Below are 23,932 nucleotides of genomic sequence, written 5' to 3'. Positions count from 1 at the left end.
AAAAATGCATATAAAATTCATAGTATCTATCAAAAAGAAAAAAAAAACTGAAAATGAAAATTAATTTAGTAATTCAATTTCTTACTAATTTAATTAACTAATTTAAATTAATTTTGCAGTGCTAAGGTTTTCTGGGTGGTTGTTAGTGGGTTACTTACTGATCCAAGTAAAACATCAACCCTAAAAATATTCTAATCTTTAGATATGGCTCAATGTAAATCTATTGGATTTTTTACACCCATTTTATCACCTCCCAAGTGAAAACCAAAACCTGATCACTTTGTATAAAGTAATACACAATTTAAGGTATCTGTAGCACAAATGGTGCACTTAAGCGTCTTAGCAAACATCACTAATAACTCTAATAGCCATGTTATGTTTTGTGGAAACTGTGGTTACCGTGCTAAAAAAAGAAGAAAAAAAAAAAAGCTTATAAGGGGAATACTGCTGCGATTACGAACACATAAATTTGATAAAAATGGCATAGAAATGAATAGAAGGAGAAACAGATGTGGTTTGTGTGTGGGGGGGGGGGGGGGGCGGCGGGTGGGGGTATTAGTGCTACTGGGCCAGCTGGGAAATATGGAGAACAGATTGAGTTTAAATCCAGACAGACTCCTTGCAAGCATCTTGCTTCTTCACTCTCACGTTGTTGTACTACAAAACTCTTTTTCTCATTCACAACCTACAAATTCTCTATCTCTATATCTTTCAGCACAGGCCTGAGGCTAAGCCCCTCCCACTGGCCTTTGAGCCAGCCCCCCAGCCTCGGGCTCGGCCAATCAATAGCACTTTCCTGTTTTAGAGCTTGGTAATTATGAGGTGGAGAGAGTAGGTGACCTTTCACCTGTTCCGCATTACTTTGCTGATATTAAGATAAATTGCCCGATTTTGGGTAAACATATGCTGCAATTCAGGCTGTCAGCGCCAGTTTGCTCAGGGATAATTTGTATTGATCTCTCCGTTTCTTCCCAATTCTGCTTACTGACCTCGTGGATAATGAGAGAGAGAGAGAGAGAGTGCTGGATATGGCTGTAGTCACCACTGCTTTTCACCGCATGCGTGTGTGTGTATGGGTATCTGGAAGTCAGTGGCAGAGTGTTTTGCTTACATCTTTATTTGTTATCCATTTTCTGTTTGTTTGTTCTATCCATCCAGAATGGCAAGAGTGGGGCCGAAAGCGGTTTAGCACTCAAGCATAACTGAGCATGTTAAATCAAATCAGGCTAACATCTCGTACGGACCTGTTATGCATTATGGAACCATTCGTATAAAAGGGAAATGTGCTTGCTAATGAGCTAGCATGCTTTTTGGGAGTGAATGAACAGAAGGGTTTTCATTTGATGGATGACAAATCTAAAGCTCCTTGGGCTGGTCATCATGTTTAGTTGTTTTTTTCACCCCTCATTTGTTAAAGAGAATGTTAAGCACAATCTGCCAGGGACTTAACGTAAAACAGCCTCTGAGTTTACGTCCAGAGAAAGTCTGTGTGTGTCTACATGTCGCCTGCTCGTGTGTGTGTGTGTGTGTGTCTCCATATATTTCAAGATTGAGTGTTTTGACCTTGTTGTCGCAGACTGTATATATTGTCATTCTTCAAAGCTGACACGCTAGAGTGCAGCAGATACTAAACTGTGACACGTTTTTATTTAGCAATAAGAGAAGTGTCCCATAGTAACATCACTGGGAAGTAACGAAATCACAATCAATCACAATAAATGCAGCTGCACGGATTCGCAAAGTTACGAGATGAAGAAAACTTGCTTGAATGTACATTCACAATGGTCATGTTCTGCTAAATCCGGAATAGAATATGGTAAAATATGGAACTGCAAGCTTTAAAATATGATCAAATTAGCCAAAATATTTAATAAAGGATGTTTAATAGATATTTATCAATGGTTTACTGTAAGAAAAATTGCAGAAAATTGTAAATAATAATAATCAAAATACAAACAACCAGCTTCTTAGGCTGAGTAAACCTGGTTCATTTTAAAGACTTTGGTGTTACATTCTGGGTACTGAAGTTCTGGGCTCTTCCCCTAGGGTACATAAAATGTGTGTATATATATATATATATATATTGAATCACACGCTTTGGAAATATACCATATGTTGTTTTCATTTTGGTAAAAATCATTCTGACAAAATTAGCAGTTTTTTAAATTTCCATTCATTTAACACCCTTAAAATGCAAACTCTACACCACTTCTGCATCCAATTCTGTTCAAATTATTTTCATTTGTTACAAAAAAAAAAAAAATAGAAATCTTTGCTTGCATTCCAGACGTCCATAACATCCCGTGATGATGATAAGTCTTTATCTTTGGCTCTGATAATGAATGGCTTTCTGGCTGTTGCTCTCTATTACTTTGTCTAATTATCCTTAACTGCTTCGAGCTTATCTCCGCCCCACCTCCACCATCAAGAACCACTTTTCTACTTTTTTTTTTCTTCTACAAACACAAAACAGAAAGGGGAAACGCTAGAGATTTTAAAACAGAGCATGATCTGGAATAGTGCTGCCCATCTCTGGATTGGCTGACTGTTGTCAACACACGCTGCAAAAACAAAAACAGAGAAAGGAAATGTCTTTTAACGCGGACTGGCCATTGTTCCACAGCTGAGCGACAGAGACGTGCATGAAACAGAAAAAAAAATAAAATGAAAGAGTAAAAACAAAAAAGGCCAAAAAGAGTTTTTGAGTTTAATGCAGCATAATAAAAACAGGAAAACATTCATTTGTTCCAGCACAGCTGCTGGATTTTTCTCTAAATGAGGTCAATTTTCATTGCAATTATGATCATCTTCCTGCTACTGCCAGACCAAGAGATGCAGTAATAATTCAGTTACTTTTCTTTAGTGAAAACAGACCACCTTCATAATTAGAATTTCTTTGAAACAGACCTGAAATATAAACTGAGAAAATGACTAAGGCATTTTTAGAGAGAGACACATTCTGGTAACTGCCATTTTATATTTTTTATAATATATTTAATTACATATAAAATAAGTGTATAATAACACACACACACACACACACATTTGATATTAGATTATATATATATATATATATATATATATATATATATATATATATATATATATATATATAATATCATATATTACATAAGCCTAGTGAAATATCTACAATATATTAAAAATAATATTTCTATACAAACTGAGATTGGCAGTGTATAAGAAAAAATAGCTGATATCTAACTAGTTTTGTACTATTACAGTGCTTTGGATTTCAAGTCTGATTTGAACAAGAAAAAAAGCAAAAAGTGAGGAAGCAGGGAAAAATGTGGGGTTTTCGAAGAACAGAGTGAGCCGGAGCTCTTCAACATGGCTCTAAGTTCTTCATTTTATTGCCAGCTGTCTCAGAGGAAGCTATTTCATCTCCAAGAAATTCAGATACTCCGGAAATTAAAATTTCAAAGATCTGCGGCGTGGAAAAAAAAAAAAAAAAAGAGAGTGTGGGAAGAAATCAATGGAGGCAGATCAATGCTCATAGAAATTTCATGAACTTTGAACCGATACAGGCATGATGATGAGAAAGAGAGAGAGAGGGCCGCTCAAGCCACCGATAAAGTGTCGACAGGACAAGAGAAGCCCACTCTCACGATCTAGGCCGTTCATATTTTATTTCCCTGACAGAAATTACATTTCAAGTCTATTTCTGTAACAAGGAAGGTTAAAAAAGACCCCTACTCCTTCCATTTCTCTTGTTCTTCTTTCTTTTGTCAGCATTCTCCATCCATGTGACTCACCTCCGGCGGATCTGACTCAAACGCACCATTTTAAAAGCTTACCTATATAAAGTCGTATTGGGTTCCACCTTCGCCGATAGCAGACGCAAATTAATATTTTAAAATGAAGATCAATACATGGATGAAGGGGCAGGGGGGACCGATGGGTGCTAAATTATTGCTGCATTTCGTCCTCATTCGAGATGAGTTGTGTTTTCCTTTGCCGGTCAATACTTTGTGGCTTCTCTCATTAATCTATAAATAAATTTGGCGATGAATGTGGTGCCCAGGTCAGAGGGCTGAAAAGGGGAAGATGTTTGGGAACGAGAGAGCGCCCCATCCATCAGAACGAGTGCTGGCCACTGGAGCATGACTAATTTTTCTGACTTAGTGAGGACAAACCTATTTAAAGCTGCCAGAGGTAAAAAAAATAAAAATAATAATAATAAAATGGACCGAGCCAAAATAGCAACCAGCAGGGCCAATTATACCCAAATCACCACAGTGCAACGCTCTTTAAGGAGAGAGGGTTCATTCGACCCTTCCAGCACAAGCAGAGGTTGACTGAATCTTTTTTGGACCGCTGCTTATTATAGAGTTGTAGCTTGTCACAATATTGCGTTAAAATATCACCACAATCCCCAATGGTGGGGCATTGCTCACAATAATGGCGCACTCCTCTCTGAAGTAATATTATTTCTCAAAGAACTGTCTGAGAAGAAAAATTCTCATCTGCTGAGAAGGACTCAATTCTTGGTTCTAGTTATTAGTGAGCAGTTCCCTAGTACATTACACTTGTACACTGTAAAAAATATCCGTATATTTAATAGCGATGAACAGTAAAATTGTGACAGGAAAAATCCGTAAACTATAAAATATTCTAAAACTGTAGATTTAATGTGAATTTCCCGTAAATAAACCCCAGCTGCCAGCGTTTTACCGTAGAATCTACGTTTTTTTTTTTTACAGTGTATCATTAGACAAGAGCACAATAGTGAGTGTCTATCTGTTTTTGCCCATTCATTTTCTACACAGACATTTCAATTAAATGTGTAGAAAACATGAATAAAATTAAATAAAACACATTAAAATATATAAATTATTATTAGCATAATTCCTCAAATAAAAATCGGTAGTCAAATAAACGCCAGGCCTCTTATAGTGGCCGGGGGCGTGGTCAACACGGACAAATAAAGGCCGGCCTTAAATAAAGGCCAGGGGAAAATTTGTGCAGCAGAGCCAGATAATGAACGTACACGCCCACCAGTACCAGTACACTGAACCGAGAACCGTTTCTGTCGGACGCATCCGATTCGAGAACCGAGAAGCTGATGATACTGCGCATGTGTGATTCAGCATGAAGCAGACTGACTCACAACGCGTCTGAACCAAACTGGTTCTTTTGGTGATTGATTCTGAACTGATTCTGTGCTAATGTTATGATCTCTGTCCACTGGAACGCTATCGCTTTTAATTTAAAAGGGTTATTTAAAACAATTACTTATCAAACAGATGGAATTAGAAATAAAGGCCTGCCTCTAATAAAAGCCTGCTTCAAATAAAAGCCTGTTACCTTCTGCAGTTCAGGTAAATAAAGGCCACGGCTTTTATTTGAGGAATTACGGTATATTACTTTTAAAATATGTAAAATAACATATGATAATTTTGTCTTCCAGACTGTTGTTTAAAAATAAAATAAAATAAAATAAAATAGTTCCAGTTAAATTAACGAGTGTGAATTCCGATTCAAAAAAGTTCACATTTGGGAATTTTTTCTTCTTTTGCTTTAGGATCTTTGATTCAGATACCGCATTTTATTCATTTTGAATTAGAATCTTTGATGTGAATGTGAAATTGAATCGAATTGAAATTCACATTCTTTTATTATTATTTAACATTAGTAACAATAACCGTATTTTTTGCAGTTTTTAAGTATATTTAATGCATCTGTCCATTTTTAAATGTTAAAGCTTCTAAAAACTCTTTCAGACAAGGCTTTGTCAAGTCAACATTCAAAGATGATCTTGACAAACATTGCTTTTCTAATATCAAAACAACAGTTATACGAATTTCTTTGATTTTCAAGTTCTTCTTCCTTTCCAAATTCGGTTATTCAATTAGATGAAAGAATTCTCAATGTAATTCTGATCCTGCTGCTAAATGTAGATGTAACAAAACAATTTCGTAATGGTGAAAATGAATGAATCTTCTCTAGTAAGTGTGGAGTGCAGCTTATTGTACTTAATGTAGTGAGCATGATGGAGATGAAGAGGAAAACAACTCCTGGACTGCGTTCAAACACATCTGTTTACTTTTCCTCCCTGCTACTGATTACTTCTGGTATTGAGTGTGTGTGTTTGCATATGTGTGTGTGCATCTGTGGTGCTATCAGATACAGCTCGTGGTCAGCAAGGCCAAAGGCAGTGGGTGGGGACAAGTGTCTGATGGACAGATAGCCCAGTGCAAACATTTGGCTGATAATTCACTGATATGCCATTTCATGTGCCACTGTTTAGATTTGTTTACCATCTTTCCTGTTTCTAACCATCCCCTCCCCATCTGCTTAAAAAGACCCCACTAGAAGACTGTCCTCTTCGAGCAGTAATGGACTTCCTCTAGAAGCGGGTGAGTATTTTAAAGTACGATTGCGGAACTACAGAAGGGAGGTGAAAGGTAAAGAAATCACTCTTTACAAATTTAAACACTTGCGTCAGAGGTTAATTGCCTCTAAATGTCAGTAATTAGTCTAATGAAGACCTACCTTTGGTTCAGTGCTGGTGTGCATGTGTGCCAGGATCTAGATGGGCATCTTTAAAGTGGCAGCGGGCCGAGTGAGTGAAGGGGCGAGATGACCCCTTTGTCCTTTTGTGCTATGATAAATGACCGTCTCCTCTGTGCATTTTGTCAGTTTCGGTGCAGTTGAGTCGATACCTTCACCTTGACAAGGAAACTTTGTGATTTATCAGGGCCACCAGCCAATCAACAGGCCGGGAGCTTGGAGCCCTTGGAGAGCCTGAGAGCACGCTGTGGTAAAGTCTCAGGGAGCCGAAAGGGGCGACGTTGTCACCGGTGTGACAGACAAATGAGTCTTGTTAGAAGTGGCTAAAAGCGAGGAGGGGTCTTGACATGGAGAGAAAAAAAGTGAGAAATATAAAGCAAAAAAAAAAAAAAAACGCTTGACTCGTACTAATAACAGAAAGAGTCCAGAGCAGTCACGGCGGGTTAAAAGACGGAGCACCCTGTCATGCCGCAGGTTTGGAAATTAGCAAATAATGTTCCAGAGCCCTGAAAAATGTCTGACGGGCCTCCATCGCAAATCATTTTTTAACATTTTGATGCATGTCTACAATCCCAATGGAGGAAAGGAAAAGTTTACTGGCCCTCGAATGTGCCATGACAAATGAAGGCTGGTAAGTCCACGATTTCTGTATGAAGTATAGTTCATTTTCGCCAATTCTGGTAAATGGGTGTCACTGATTAGGACAAATAGTCTGGAAGGGTGATAGCTCTTGCCGTATGTCTCTATTCCTCTCTCTCTCTCTCTCTCTCTCTCCCCAGCCTCCAGTGGAGCGTTAAGGCTGTGGTCACCAGTGACCATGCCTAAATAGAAAGCAATAGCTTTGATGCAATTAGAGTCCGACGTTGAGCTTTATTTATGGCTGGTGTCATTGTTCGGAATCGTTTGTAAAAGCGCTCAGGAGGCCTGCCTCCGTTAAAGTCTCTATTAGCACCAGAGCGCTCACATACATATATATCTTAATTTATATCTCTCACTTTCCCCTTGTTAGGAACCAAAGAAGATCATTGCTGCCTCCAAATTTGGGTCATAGAGAATGACAGAAAGTATACTCTGTCATTCCAATTTTGTTGATAGGGATGTTCCAGCTTATTTTTAAGGTACTTTTGAGACCAAAAAAAAAAAAAGCCAATTCTGACAGCAACTTAAGGCAAATTTCCAAATCGATTTGTATTGTCCATTAATTTTAATATTTATTTTATTGTGTGCTTAATATGTATATATATATATATATATATATATATATATATATATATATATATATATATATATATATATATTCCTGTTTCAATAGAAAATACATCAACAAGAAAAAAACTGCTCTCATCAAGCCATTTCATGAGGAATTTCAAGTGAACATCTGGATAGCGTTTTTAAAATAGCCAGATCAGCTAAAGAGAGCATTTGCGAGTTGAGAGCTATTGGCAAAGGGACAAGCACAGCCATCCTGCTTTGATTCCTCACCCCCTCCTTCTGACAAGCTGTTCCATGCCAGAGCTGATCAATGGATAACCAATACAGGTATCAGATGGTGCAGCGGTGGCCTTGTGTTAACAAAAGACACGATCGTACAAACATGCAAGGTTAAAGCTAAAAAAATAACAACACACAGATCTTTGAAGGATACAAAGGGATGCAGACTCAATAAACCACTGCAGTGTTTCCTTTTAAATGAAGACACTAACAGCCTGGAGCTGTAAATAGGCCTAACACACACAGAGATACATGCAGTAGATCCGAGTGTTAATGGACGACCATTGAATAACACATTGTTTTAGACCCAGTTCTGGCAGCTCGTAAACTACCGAGACCCTCTGCATAACCTTACAGGATGCCGACATCCCATCACAGGCCCTCTTTAATGTCCCCAGGTCTTGGTGGATCTCTGCGGCGTTTAATTTCACTGCTGTTTAGCTGTGTCAGAGCGAGAGGTGTTGGCGAGTACCGGAGGACATTAGGAGCCGCTTTCAGAGTCTGAGCAGAGTAATTTGTTTAAAGAGCATTGACCTCTGAGACAGGCGGCTTTTGTTGGCCGTGATGGAGGAGAATTATCGACTCTTAAAGTAGCACAGCACTCTGACAGGAGATTGCCGCCACATCTGAGCGATCACGAAGGACCTTTTACAACACCTTCAGCACTGACACTATTGCAGGGCGATATACTGTATATATACAATATGGCATAATGGAAATCATTGGATTATTTATATATATGAAGATTTAAATTAAAGACTGTCTTAAACTTTTTTGCTAAAATATTTAATTGTTGTAAAAATTATATCAATAAAAAAAATCCTTATAAAACAATGAATATACACACATAGGTGTGATATGCACGTGTTTTGTGAAATTTCCCCACTCAATGCATAATTATTTTTAATTTGCTATTAATATATTTAACTTTGAAAGTGAAAAAAAAGTGAAGTGACATTCAGCCAAGTATGGTGACCCATACTCAGAATTTGTGCTCTGCATTTAACCCATCCGAAGTGCACACACACAGAGCAGTGAACACACACACACACTGTGAGCACACACCCGGAGCAGTGGGCAGCCATTTATGCTGTGGCGCCCGGGGAGCAGTTGGGGGTTCGATGCCTTGCTCAAGGGCACCTAAGTCGTGGTATTGAAGGTAACTATACATTTTATGTAACTATACATATGAAAAAAATCCATTTCAGGCACAGCAAATGGTGAAATCACACCATACATCACTCAAGAGATGGTTGCTCTAAGCTAGTAATGATAAAGCCTATATCTGAATGTAATACGCCCCTGCAAAAAGAGGCCACAGCACTGTATTTAATTGGCCATGATGTATCAGATGAGAGCGAGGGTGTGACTGACTCAGAAACAAGAGGGTGGTCACCATGAAATGTTGTAACGCCCAACAAAAACTCTGTTCGTACCTTTTTTTCTTAATGACTTTATAAAATATCCAGCCTTTACACAATTTAGCAAATACCCACAGAGAGAGAGAGAGAGAGAGAGAGAGAAAGAGAGAAAGAGAGAGAGAGCTGTGACTAGTGAATGATTTTAACATTTCCAGTTCAAAGCATCGGTTTATGAACTAATTACAGGCATAAACGTTAGCAATTTGTTTCAGTCAATAGCACTTACAAGTGTTACAATTGTTCAAGAAGTGAAAATAGGGGAAGAGAAGAAAAAAAACTGAAATATAGAAGGAAATAAAAGAAAATAATAATAGTCACAACAACTGTTTTTGATATGGTTCCATGTTTAAGAACAGTCATTAATGAATATGCTTTGAAGGGGAATTTAACTGATTTGAAATGTCATCCAGTTAAATAAAGCCTTATAACAGCATGAACTGAATGTGTGTGTGTGTGTGGGTGTGTTTGTGTGTGTTCTGATTTGCCTGTCATTTGTGACCTCAGAGAGGGAGGTGAGGCATTATGGGGATTGGAGTTCAGAAGATGAGAGGGACGGGGCATGTAGTCTGTGACTTCCCTTTTTTAATTTGAGGGGATAATTAAGTAAGTCCTCAAAATCTCCGCCAGTAATTATATCTCCTCACTGATGAGCAGGAACAAGGATCAGTGAGGGAAAACAAACAACAAACATCTCATGAAGACAGGGGACTGTGGGGGTGACAGACGCTGGATTGTCTTCTATAATAGCCTCCAGTAAATTTTGAGTATAGGCAATATAATTATACAGTTTAAACATTTATATATACTGTATAGATAAACTATATTTACAGTACTTAATAAATAAACTGTTACACATAAATAGACAGAGAGACATACAAATGGAGAGATAGACAGACAGACAGATAGATAGGTTGTCTGTTTAAAAAAAAAAACCCCGCATGTTTAGTTATTGACTGACTGGGCAGCAAAGCAGCTGTTTTGGTGTTGGACACAGCCCAAGTTTTACTATGGTTAGAAACTATGGTTACCATGGTCAGTTTTTGTTAGGGTTGATAACACACATTTGTCAAAAAATTATAATGTGTGCTGAATTTGACACAGACTCCCTATTTTGTGCTTATTAGCATTAGCACATGTTTGGTCCCTGAGTCTCTGTGGCTTTAACGATGGCAGACATTAATGTCTGAGCAGGTCTGGTATTAGCCGGCCCCGTGTTCTCGGGTTTCATTATCGCAGGGGCTCATTGGCCTCTGCCCTGCCCCTGCTGAGAGGGTTAAATGTGGGAGGGAGAATCGGCCCACAGCCTCTGTGGGACTGAGATGGGGAACAGCTGCCTGGGGGGACCGGGGCCCCTTCCTCACCTTCCTCTCTTTCTGTCATTTTCTCTCTCTCCCTCTCTCTCTCGGCCTTGACATTCCTAAGTGTGAGAGTAATTCCTGATGATTATCTCATTGTCCTACTCAATTTGGGATCAGACACACTGCTTCCAGGTCAAACACGGTGTGACCATGTAACCTCCAGTATCAGTTGTATCGAGGGAGAGATTACACTCATTTAAGACCACATAAAAACACAAGCAGGCCCAAAATCCACACAAAGCACAACCTTGAGCTGGTCACACACAGGGACGCACACATGAGCAACCTGGGCGACAAGAAACACTAGTGTTTTTGTGCAAAGTAAAGTACATTGTGCAGGAGAAAGGGGTCTGAGATGTGTTGTCAGGGTTTGAGATTAACTGGAGTTGGCAGCTGCCCCCAACTCCATTGCCTTGCCTTAGATGGAGGAGATATTGGGTTACAGAGGCATGCATCCCACACCGGATGGGGTTCAGCACTTAACGATAGAGCCAAAGATGTGAGAAAATCAACTGAAACTCACCTGTATACACAAATCGTCCTGGTGCACCTTTGCAGAACTGCTTGGATTTGTAGGACAAGGTGACCTCTACGACACCTGGGATGTGTCTTGGAGGGGTCTGCACTCGGATGGCATGAGGCGTAATGAGCTAAGGGAGACAATGAGTAAAGTTGGTTAGGACCATGCAAACTGCACCAATTGCTGCATTGATTTGAACAATTGGCATCCAATGAAAACATTTAACCAATGAGCACCCGTGCTTCTCTAATTGTAAAAACCCTTTAAAACACTTTAAAAAAAGTTTATTGTTGTTTAGGGGTTTTGCTTACACAGAGCTCGGAAATAGGGCATTACCAGACAGTGGGCAAACTAGACAACCCTGCCAATTATTGCACATATTTGAACGCCTGAAAGGTACATTAACCTGTCAAGGAGAAGCCATTCAAAACCGAACTACATACTTTCTTCATTTTTCTTTTCCTCACTTTAGAGTTAACGTCAGAAAACAGACCTTGGGTTACACTAAGCCAAGAAAAGGCCAAGGGGCAGGAGTCCTGCTTAAATCACCTCCATATGTCTTTCCTTCACTGTTTTCCTTGCTTTCCCTGGCTTGTTTTCCCCCCTCTGAGATATTTCACCCCTAATTGTTCAATTGTTTTGAAAGACCTCATGGTTCGCAAGGAACGCGGCGAAGGCCTCTGTGGACTTACATTGGGGCTGTTTAGCATGCAGTTTGTTTATCTAACTACTTATCTGCTCTTGTGATTAAACTAGGAAAAGAAAATAATAAAATAAAATTGAATAAACAAACGTTGATTGGCTCATTGAGGCTCCAACCGGCAAATATTTGCCAGACAGTTTTATAAACTCATAAAGGAACATACAAACCTGAAGTCGTTATTAGCTCCGAACTAATTACAACACAGCTTCGGCATCCCTTTAGTTCACTCTTATTTATATGTTTATGTGGCGTGAAATGAACAAAAAATAAATGTAAAGAGACAATAAACGGACGCCAGCGTAATTGCATTAAACCAGTAGAAGCAGGGCTTCATAAACTGTGTATAATCACAGTTTTCACGTAATCACTTTTTATAGAATCTAATGAAGTTCATTAGAAGGCTGTTACAGAAACAAATGGCTGGGCAAATATCTCATGCACAATAAAATGGTTTTATGTAAAAGTCTTACCTCACTCCATACTAACATGGTGCCAAACACGACTTGCAGTCCATCGAAGAAGTTATCGCCAATGATGATGACCGTGGCTCCTCCAGTGGTCCAGCCTTCACTGGGACTAATGGCCTTTATGCACGGGGTAGCTGCTTATAACAGAAAAAAAAAGCAAAACTCTCAGGATCCCTCTTTTGTATGGACAAACGCTAGCCACATGCAGATCATTCTCATGCTGAGGATAACCTACGTAAAGTAAACAAAGCATGAATGATTTGGGCCACGTAAACACAAAAGGTCTGCTTTGTACATCAACCCTTCTGTGTAGAAATCAGCCATTAAACTGTTCGCTAACACAATGAGAGGGAAGAGAAAACATCGACTGATGCGCCTAGCGCCAATCTAGCAAATAAACTGCCGTACGGATACGTTAGACCAAATACGGCCATTACTGATGATAAAGCACAGTGCACGCTAGGACCGTCGATTTATCTGTCTGGCTTCCACAGATCTGAGATCAGTCAATCAAAAGGTTGTGAAGCAAAGCACAGGCAGAGGGTGCAAAAACGATGGGTTTTGATTTTTCATGCATCCACTAATTGGGTCGAGCCTTTTCATCTGCAAACTTCGCCTTTGGTTTTTAAAACTTTCAACCCTTTATTTCCCTGGATCTCTTATCTATTGGTAATGAGTACTTTGTGGGGTCTTTAAAATCAGATTTTAGAGAAGATGAGATGGGATTTGCAGGTTAAGGATTGAAATTGTCAAGCTATCATGATAATGCTGACGTGCATGTGTTCTTAAAGGGACTGTAAGTAGGAATTACTCCCATCTAGTGGTGAAATTGTATTTTGCATTCAAACTAATTTTGCTCTCCAGCGCCTCGCTTTTTCAAATGCGGTAGGCGATATGTACCAAAAAGCTTTGACAGGATGTCTTCTAATAGCACTTCTCTCACTGCTCTGCACCTGCGTTTCTGGCTCTGACCGAAAACGCGTTGGCTTAGTACTTTTTGTCCCTCTCTGCTATTATAGTTTTGCAAGATGGCGGAACTACATGGAAGCCTCCGTCGACCTACCCGTCCCATGTATATAAAGATAATAAATTCTTCATTTACGAGGATTAGTTTAAACATTGGCATAGGTATTTGTACACCATTGAGGGCATATTTATGAATAAAAATATTGATTTTAGATAATAAAATACCTAAAAAGTTATTTTTTGTCCCTTTAAATGAGAAAATGAGGCCGTGGCCTTGACCCCGCATTTGTCGTGAAGTTAGCCAATGGCTTATTAGCATACATTATAGTACTGCCCCCCGCAACCCCTGCAGAGTTGAGATGTGCTATCGCAGTTGTAAGCGGTCGGAGGCCCAGGGCGACTCGACCCCCCGTTAACATCTTAGTGCTGCCTGCTTTGATCAGCTTTTCCACTTCACTCTGTTGACTCTGTTCCACCACCCCCTCCAAAGCACCTTTTGAATACGAACTCCTGTGCAATGAGAGCGCAGATACAACAACACGCCTCTAATACTGTCCATGAATTCAACCGCAACAGTAGCCCTTCACCTTGAGCTGTTTTCATTTTATTTTACAGCTTTCCCTGCCCACTCCCTTCATTTATTTTCCAGGGGAAAAAAAACAATGCCATTGTGCTTTTAGATTTTAAAGTCTCAGGGAGGTTATTAATAATGCACCGAAGATGGCTGGCCTCTTTGGAAGCCCTCTCAGCTTTGAGTCTCTCCCCTCCATTAAAAGGTTCTGACATCATTTTCATCAGCCCACAGACTCTGACATCATTTTATCACCAAAAATATTCAATAAGCCACTTATGCCAATACTAATGCTGCTCTCACAGATTTTTTTTCTTTAATAATTATAAACCTATGTATTATGTATTAGAAATATTTACAATTTATATAAAATATATATTATAGTTTTAGAAATAAAAGTGTATATTATAAATTCATATTCATTTAATATGAAATTGATATATTGATTAGTACATTTAAGAAATAATTTAAAATGGGATGTTCTATTATTGAGAAATATATAAATCATATAAATCATAAAATATCACTTTATATAAATTCTTTATATAAATTTATTTTTTAAAAAGGAGACCACAAGGTCTATATGATAGTCTAGTCACTATATATGCCTTGGGGTCCAAAACTATGAGACTTGTTTGCCTGTTTAAAGCTTCACAAGGTGAATAATAGAAGTCGTATCGCCTTTCTGGGACATATTACATGCCCAAATGTAATACTTAAGGTTAGGGGTTGTTCATTTACTTCTTAATTTCCACTAATAACACAGTAAATTATATATTTATGACCGTTACATGAGATAAACCTGCAGGGGTTAAGCCCTTATGTGTGCAGGTCTTTCTCTTCCCTGCCTCTCTGCAGATCTGGCGGCCCTAGTTAATCAACATTAGGTATTGTTGTGTAGAACAGCCCAGACAAGGCAGCTCTCTTTGTTTGCCTTAATGTTGGACTAGTGGAGGTTATATTTATTCATTCCTCTCAGATCCCAGAGCACCAGAAGCCATGAGCTTGATCACAAACACACACACACACACACACACACACACACACACACATACACATACACTGGGAGCTTGCCCTTAACTAGAGCTGTTGACTTCATGCTAATAAGTTCATACAAATTTTCATTTCTGAGGCTTGGGAATGACATTTGCTTTTCTTAATTGCAGGCAGAGCGTTTGAAAGAGGATCAAGTCTCTAAAGACAGACACGACTCCTCACAGGGACTGACCTTCATCAGCGCAACCAATTATAGCAAATCATTCACCAAAAATTACAGTAAACAAATTTACTTTGTGTAGGTGAGTAGAAGGAAGGGAGTCACGTGAGCATGTCTGTGCGTGTGTGTGATGTTAGAACGGGTCGACGAGAGGGACAGTCTGGCAGCTGTGGCCTGAGATCAACACACATTGCCTCGGAATTCGAAACACCCCCCCCCCCCCCCCCCGCCGCCATCCTAGAGAAAGGGCTGCCAGACCTCTCGCCCCCGTGAAGCATTTGCATACATTCTGCGTGAATATAGAGAGGGAACATGTGTTGAATGGGAAGCATAAAGGAGTGAATTACACAGCCTGTGTTCATCAGCTAATGATATATACGTGCGAAATGCACTCAAGCGGATGATGGAAACTGGAGAAAGCAGACATGGTCTATGGCGGCCCGGAGAAGCCAAGTTCAACACTCCACTAGGAAGTGACAAGCAGGAACATGTTTTAACGAGGGATAACAATTTAGCAGGGGATGTAGTTTGGTCTATGTTAGAATACACCATTACATAGACTATCCCAAAATAAATTAATGAAATTTTTGATTAGAACAAATATACAATTATATAATATAATATAATAATTTTAAAATATTATTACAAATATTATGTAACTGAAATTGTCTAAATGTTTAATAAATATTATATATATATATATATATAAAAAAAATAATATATATATATATATATATATATATATATATATATATTGCTGCAACAAATACTACATTTTTACACAAATAAATGATGTATAAATGCATTGAAGAATCAGAAATCACCGGCTTTGTTTCGTCGGGCTTCCTCTGGCTGGAGTGGACGGTCAACCAGCAAGAGTGTTTCAGTGTGTGTGTGTGTGTGTGTGTTTTTTCCCGTGCGTATTGTTTACAGAACACCACGACATCTTGGTGTGAAGCTTTAATCAGACTTGAGTCATCTTCCATGGCAACATGGCGGCCGGCGTGTTTGTCACCTTCTTCTCTGCACTACCCAATATTGAGGCACTCTAACAGGTCCCATCCTGCCTGCTGCAACCTTCCTTTGTTCCAGCGCGTAAAATGTCTTGTAATTGTGCAGGGGATGTCCAGATGGCAGGCTGATCCCGGCGCTGATGGGATTAGAGCTCTTACCTCACGTCGGCCCATCTGTCCTCTCTAACTGGCTACGGCCTCACAGACGCCGACCGCTCGTCTTTATTGCATAAACCTAACAACATTACCACCACTTGGTATGCAAATCAACCCAGAGCTGTAGGCCCAGACCGGAGGGGGTGCATGCACCGCAAGAGAGACTTTCTTTTGCTTGTACTAAACATCTTCCTCTTCTTTTCTCTCTTGTGCATCGCTATATTCGCAGAACCAATTCTAAGTGGTTTCCAAATCTGGGAATATGTGCTTTTGGACAAGGGAGGGGGTTGTTGATTGTGTATGATGTGTCTGGCTATGCGCAGATGGGGCCGTCTTGGATGCGAGCGCGTGCGCACACGTTCCCACATGTGTGAATTCGTACATATGTTTCTGCACGGCGTATCTAAATGGCGCTAATGCAAAAGAAACCCTCCTATAGTGTGCGCTCGACTCTTTCTCCTCCCCCTGGTTTCATTCTCTAGCTGTAAATAATGAAAGGGGCTCATGTGCTCGGAGAGCACGGCAACGGTGAGGGTCCGCTGGGCAATGCAAGAGGGAATTACTTTAAGTTGAAGATCAGAAGGCAGAGTAAATTCACTGTCCGGGAAATTTCGCCTGAATTAGATGATTAGATAAAAGTGAGAGGAAAGGAGAAACGGTTGGACCTCTCTGTGGATGCTTTCGAGCTCTCTCGGCTTGAATTTATCACTTTCAAGAATGTGTTTCTAAACTAAAGCACCCTATATCTGTGGCGCAGGCCCAGACTTGACCGTAAATATGGAGGAATTTTTATTTTATGACTATATATCCTGTACATGTGTGCTAGGATCTCTTCTAGACCTGAATGGAAAGAGATGACAGGTTGAACCTTTCTCGAGTTTCCTTTTCAGCCGAATGATAAGTCTTAAATGTTCTCCGGAGTTTAAAGAAGTGATTAAACGCCAAGTTCGGCAACTGTCAGATGCTCGGAAACTCTTTCTTTCCATTTAACGGCCCCCTGGTTGCCCTTAAAGGGCTAGATATTAGAAAGGTAGCTGTAATATTCACTAAAGCCCAAATTTGCCAGCAGGGGTGGGTAAAACAGCAGGAAACTAAGTGGTGAGAGCATACGTCTGTGAGGCTGGTGGGTGTTTAAGGAGAAGGTGAGCTTTTAAAACAGTCGGAAATTTAAAGGAGTTGTCAGGAATATCGCCACCACTTGTTACAGTGCTGTCAGAATTCGCCGCAAGAGGGAATGGATTCATTTAAATTTGACCGAGAATATTGTATGCAAGGACTAACCATAGAAAGTTTTGATGAAAACGATAAAATCACAAATTATGAACGATCTAAAACACACCTATAAAACCACTGAAATCCAAACTATACGATGGTTGTAAACACAGTAATCGGAGCTTAGAAAAAGATTTACATTAAAAAGGGCTCTGCAAACCGGTCTTTAATGAAGGATAGCCTGTGTTTGGGTTGGGCCCTGTTTTTTCTTTCTTGTCTCACGGGACGCAGGCAGACAAGGGGAGAGGCCTCAACCTTCTTAATTGCTCTCCTAATTAAAGGCGGTTGCTAAGGAAAACACACCTACTATCAAGCGACTACAGCAGAGAGACAAACAATACGTCAGCACAACAAACACTCGAGCGCTCAGGGCACAAACGTTCAATTACGCTACTTCTGTACTGTTTCACCAACGTTAATGCGAGAAGCCGGGAAATAGAAAACAAATATTTTTTACTGTGTTTCTTGTCTCACACGAGCAGGGATTTCATGCGATTTCTCTTGCATCATTAAATATTACTGGTGCTTTGGTTGATATGGTAATTACGGACTGATTAAGACAAAGAAAATACTAATGTTTTGCTTTTAAATGAGCAGAGATTATGTTATTAGATTGTGTTTTAATGCTTAGCCCATAGATTTGCGTACTGAAGTAGAGTGATCAAAACCAGCTCAGTCTAACAAAGCAGCAAAATCTGAATTTGACCTTCAAGAAGCAAAAACTCATTGTATAAAGGTAACCAAGCCCGGATGAAATCTGAATTCGGAGATATATTAATGCTAATTTTTTTTTTTTTAAACAAACCCATGAGATCAAAATCACACCAGAGTTGATTTAAAGATATAATTTTCAGAATTACAAAAGAAGAAAAAGAAACAAATATTAAAAAGACTTGAAAAACGTGGCCCAAAATCATTCATAATAATAGATAAAACTCTAAAAAATAAACATTAATAATAATAAGGTAGCAACATCATCCGATCTAAACAAAAAAAAGTTTTAAAAGTACTATGAAGTGGACAGAGAAAGCATGGATATTCTCTAAAAGATGAACTAGCCATGTTTCATCTAAATCTTGACTACTGTTTTGTAGAAGGAGGATGTGGATGACTAAAAAAAAGAATGTATGCTTAAAATGAGAAAAAGGGAAAAGGGAAAGGCAGGAAAAAAGAGAAAGTGAGAAAAGCTCAGCAAATAATAGTGTTATGGGAAATGTGCCTACCATTCTCCAGATAAGGAGTGGCCGTACCTTCTGAGGGGTCAAGGCGGCGGGCTCTTCTGCCGTGTTTTGAGTTGTTGTGGACGAACATGTTGTCTGACACGGCCAACACATGACCATCCACATTAACCGTTGTCGATACAACGACCTGTGAAGAAAACGTAAAGATTGTTTGAAGGCATGTTCCATCTCTGGGCGATGTGTGAAGAAGTTCATAGAGAAGTACTGCTTCACATTATTCCTATGAAAAATTCTCACTTGGTATGAATTGGTATTTAAAAATTAACCATCCCCATCACCATCTAAATAAAATTGAATATTAAATAGTATAAACTAAAAAAAAAAAAAAAAATTAATAATAATAATAATAATAATAATATTATATATATATATATATATGATAGAGATCGGTATGATAGTTTGCAGAAATCCATTATTTCACATTAAAATCATGTTGCACATGTTTTTTCTTGCCAAAAAATATGAACTTGATGCAAACAGACTCTACTTAGACTTCATTAAACTAAATTAAACATTTGGCATCCAAAAATATCAGGCGTTTTTTTTCTTTTTTTTCTTTTTTTTCTAGAGGCCTTTCGGAGTATTTAAAGGCCAGAGAAACAAGAAGGACACTTATGGGGGGGGGGGGGGGGGGGGGGTTCTGCGGGGTCTTTATCAGAAATTGAGACTCTTGTTTTACAGCTCTCTCTTTGTTGTAGGTCTTATTTTCAAGAAAACGAACACAAAAAGTATTTTTGGCCCGTGGTGTCGACTCAACATGAGAGGAGGTTTCAGTACAGTTAGTGGATGAGCCCCTCTGATCAGTAGGGTCCTTTGGACACAGACACACACGCGCCACACACACTGCGTTCGTGGCTTTGTTTGTTTGACTTCTCTCCTCCATACCAACGAAGCTTAATTTTGAATGCTGACAACCGTGCGACCACTCCACACTTCGAAACAATAACCACAAACACATTTGCCTCACTAAGTGCTGGAGCTTGAACTCGTGCCCATTGTTTATTTTCCAAGACAAGCAGGAGGGAGCAAAACAAGGGAAAAGTTGCTCCCTTTTGCAGTATTACTAGGTTTGGTGAAACTACTCCCCGCAGGCTTCACATTATTAAAACAATAAGTTATATCACTACAATCAGAAAAAAAGAGTCTGTTTTCACACCTTAAGCAACAAAAGATGACTTGCGTGGTTCAATACGCTTCCTGTAAGCTGGCACGGCGTCTGACTGCTAATGACCCAGCCTGAATTCAAACAGGCTACCGTTAGCTATGGCTGAAATCTGCTTAGAAACTTCCAAATAAACACATTCACTTCAGATAATCAGATTAATGCGAACACATTTGACATGTTTGCACTTTTTCAAAAATGGAGTATACTAATTCTGGGTGTCAAACATGAAATCATATTTGCTTAATGAAGGTGAAAAATGTTTAACATTGTCTTATTCTGGTCCTCGGATGCAATAGGTCATCATATTTCTTTCTCCATGCATGAATCGACTCTATATAAAGCGCATTTAATTTCTCATTTGAATAATATAATTAACCTTTGTAAGAAGGAGAGCTGCTTTTTTTCCTATTTAAAGGAGACACTTGGGCGGTTACATGAGTGCACGTGTTAGATAAAGGACGAGAGGCTTGTCTGAGAAGAACTAACCAAACCCTTGTCAATCAAAGAGAGGCCTCCATTTTGAAGCACTGTGGCTTTTTTTCACTAAAGGCTACAATTAGTGTTTAATCTGCCACTTAAGGTGAACAGAAATAAGTGGAGAGTCTCTCATCTGCTCCATCATCCATTAGCAGCCACTCAAACGCAGCCTCAGGCCCACAGATCGCTAGCTCACCCCATTACATTGATCTATAGATTTATTGATTAGCTGTTTTATCTTATTAGTCACAGCTTGAGTAAGGGCTATGATGGAGAAGGGTGGCAGACCTTCAAACGAAAAACAGAATTTGAAAAGACCCCCCCGGTAGCAGATGAGGGGGTCTTCTTTGTTTTTGTTGATCTGTTTACTAAAGAGGGCTGTCCATACAGTTGCATTGAGAGAATGATGGTCGTTTAGCATCTGAATGAGGAGTGGGGTTGGAGGGGTGGTGTGCGTTGCTGTGGGGGGTCTGAGGTGGAAGTGAAGCAGTTACAATCTGGAATATTGCCTCTGTCACGTTCACAGTCAAGATTCACAATAAAGCCCATCTTGAGACCTATTCACAACAAATAAGATGCAATTTAATGTTCACAAACTATTTTTGCACTACCGACATTGATCCTATCTCTTGGATAATATATATATATAATAAATAAACTGAACCCAAAATGGATAGATAGTATTTGTATTGTTTGGATACTGATATGCATCAAAATAATAAAACAAAAATTAACCAAATATCTGGAAAATAAATAATGTATTAATAAATAAAATAATAATTATAAATGAAATATATATATTATAAAAAAAAGATACATAGTATTAAATCTATAAACAACATATAAATTATTACTTTTAATCATCATTTAAAAAAAATTATATTTGTAGTGTGAAGAAAAACTAACTGAAAATAAAAACAAAAACTGATGGCGGTAACATTTTTTTTGCATTAAATATAATTGTGGATGTCTGTCCTGTCAAAAAGCCATGGTGTGAATAGGCCTCTATGTATCCTTTTTACAGGAAAAATATAGGTAAAGACAGATTGACTTTGAAAAAGAGAAGAAAAATGGAATGGCAAATGGGGGAAGACAGAGACCCCAAAAACACGACCTTGCCATGAGATCATGGAGAATGGAACATGAGTGAAATTTATTCTGGAGGTGGCATTTAGCTTAGCAGAGCATAGTTTAAGGGTTAGCGCTGGAGGAGAGGTGTCTGTTAATGGACTCTGCTCACAGACTGACAGGCATCACGGCTTTGGGTCATTTGTCTCAAAAGCTGCTTTTGGTTGGAATTGTCTTCCAATTATGATTTCAAAAAAGTGATTCTGTCATAAGCTCTCCTCACAGGGTTGTTTAAATTATTTTGAGTAAAACCACCACTATATGGAGTATAGAAGGGAATGTTTTGGTTGTGAAGGTTGATGTTTCCTTGAAGGAAGTTTTTAGGAGATAAGTACAGATTCCACAGGCATCGACTGATGGGGAAGAGAGAAGTCAGAGTGAGTAAATCAACAGAAACTAGTGCTCTTTGATAATGCACTGGCATTAGTATGGTTCTCCACACACACACACACACACACCTCCACCAGGTGCTGAGGCAGAGGAAGTGTAAATAGGTTGAAAACCCAGACATGCTGCTACATCGAGAGAAAGAGAGGTCCAGTTGCTTTATTATGGGGAGGCACATCCACGGTGACTGATGTTTCTTTTACTCGCTGTGCAGACAGAAAGGACACTTCCTCTCACGCCGGCTCTGACCTTCTGCTCTGGAAGCATGGATCAATATGACTGAAGACACTTGACGTCCCAAAGCATGAAAAATGAAAGTTGTGCAAACGGCTGCACCACTGTTGCCTGCTCAACAATACATCTATATAACCACAAGTATATAAACACACATACTTGCAGCACTGGGTTAAGCGGAGCAGTCATACACACACACACACACACATAATGAAGTCCAAGGCCGCAGCTTTTCTGTGTGCTGGATCTAATAATGTCTTCTGTGATTGGATGGTACAATCCATAAATGCATGGAAATAGTGTAGATATGTATAGCCTAGATTCATTTGTGGAGTTTGTACACCTTTAAAAAAATAAAATAAAATAAAAACATGTAAAGAACTATAGAATGACAGATAAAACGATGAAATAGATAGATAGATAGATAGATAGATAGATAGATAGATAGATAGATAGATAGATAGATAGATAGATAGATAGATAGATAGATAGATAGAGTTTATTTTTATGTGTATAAGATTTGGAATGTGCTTTAGCAGAATTGCAGAATCCAAGCATCTCTGGAGGAGACAGTTCTGGCCTTCGACCGGGTCCAGGCAGACCGTTTAAATATATCCACCAAGCGATACACCACACAGCTACCCCAGTAAGCCTGTTTTTAACATTAGGATGTGTGTGTGTGTGGAGAGAAAAATAAAACATTACCTGGAATCTGCGCATGTCCCGTGGGTTTCCTGCATTCTTCAGGCAGTTCTGATTACACTTGAGGAAGAATTTCAAAAAGAATCTGCAAGAGAAGACAGAGACGGAAAACTCCACGTTAGACAATCAATCCAGAGAAAACCGGCACGGAACAAATCAATAGCACAAAATACAACTGTAGACTTCATAGCAGAGCGAGTCCAGGACGTCCACATGCAAAGGTGCGATCAAACCGACAGCTGGATTCACCTTGTTTCTAGATAATTCTCCTCAGAGTAATGATCATTAGTTTTTTGTTCCTCACCCTCCCACGACCTCCCTGTCTCTCTGTTTATCTGTTTTTCAGTCTGTCCGTGTGGCTGACGCATCCAAATCCCACAGTTCCCCACAGAACCCATCTGCCCGTCAATGACAGGAAGTCAGTTAATATTCCGCCCCCCTCTTTCCTCCCCGTTCTACCCTGTAATTAAGGCTTAACGTGCTCAATGGGGAGGTAAACCAGAACACCTGAGCCCTGCTCATCACAGACGAGGACTGGCGAACGAACGAGGTAGGAGACCTAACGAGGTGAGAACGGGCTGCAAACTTACAGTCCTGTTAGACAATTAGACACACCCCGCCAACGGGACAACAGCACCCGGTAATTATTGCGCAAATTACTAAATGCATAATCTGTTCGGAAAATGTCATGTGCGCGCGAGAGTCAGAGAAGGTCCCATCGGACGGGCCCTCACACACACGCACCCCAGGAACTAAAACCTGGTGTTTTTATGAGGTAAAGAGACACTTCAAGAGTCCTTCAAGAGAAGGAAGACGGATAAGAGGGCTTAAGGGAAGAGGAAGTTGAACGCTCGTACAGCTGCTGCCACACTCCTCGTATCACAGGAAGTGGTTCGTTTAAGAGGAAGACCAC

At 39.4% G+C, this 23,932-nt stretch overlaps 1 protein-coding gene across 15 annotated transcripts in view; it reads right to left on the bottom strand.

Moving 5' to 3' along the window:
- Window positions 1–23,932, bottom strand: part of LOC132121691 (transcription factor COE3-like) — a 101,197-nt gene that overhangs the window by 14,539 nt on the left and 62,726 nt on the right. For 6 of the 15 annotated variants that reach the window (XM_059531394.1, XM_059531393.1, XM_059531396.1 and 3 more), the window contains exons 7-10: window positions 23,023–23,104; window positions 18,909–19,053; window positions 12,495–12,628; window positions 11,325–11,451 (exon numbers count right to left, since the gene is read on the bottom strand). In XM_059531394.1, the coding sequence (XP_059387377.1) occupies window positions 11,325–11,451; window positions 12,495–12,628; window positions 18,909–19,053; window positions 23,023–23,104 (488 nt within the window). The remainder of the gene's footprint in view (window positions 1–11,324; window positions 11,452–12,494; window positions 12,629–18,908; window positions 19,054–23,022; window positions 23,105–23,932) is intronic. The other 9 variants (XM_059531399.1, XM_059531385.1, XM_059531388.1 and 6 more) reach the window with 3 other exon arrangements.

Source organism: Carassius carassius, chromosome 39, assembly GCF_963082965.1.
Source record: "Carassius carassius chromosome 39, fCarCar2.1, whole genome shotgun sequence".
Lineage (NCBI taxonomy): Eukaryota > Metazoa > Chordata > Actinopteri > Cypriniformes > Cyprinidae > Carassius > Carassius carassius.
The sequence above is the reverse complement of the archived record's forward strand: the minus strand, read 5'-3'. Positions and strand labels throughout refer to the sequence as shown.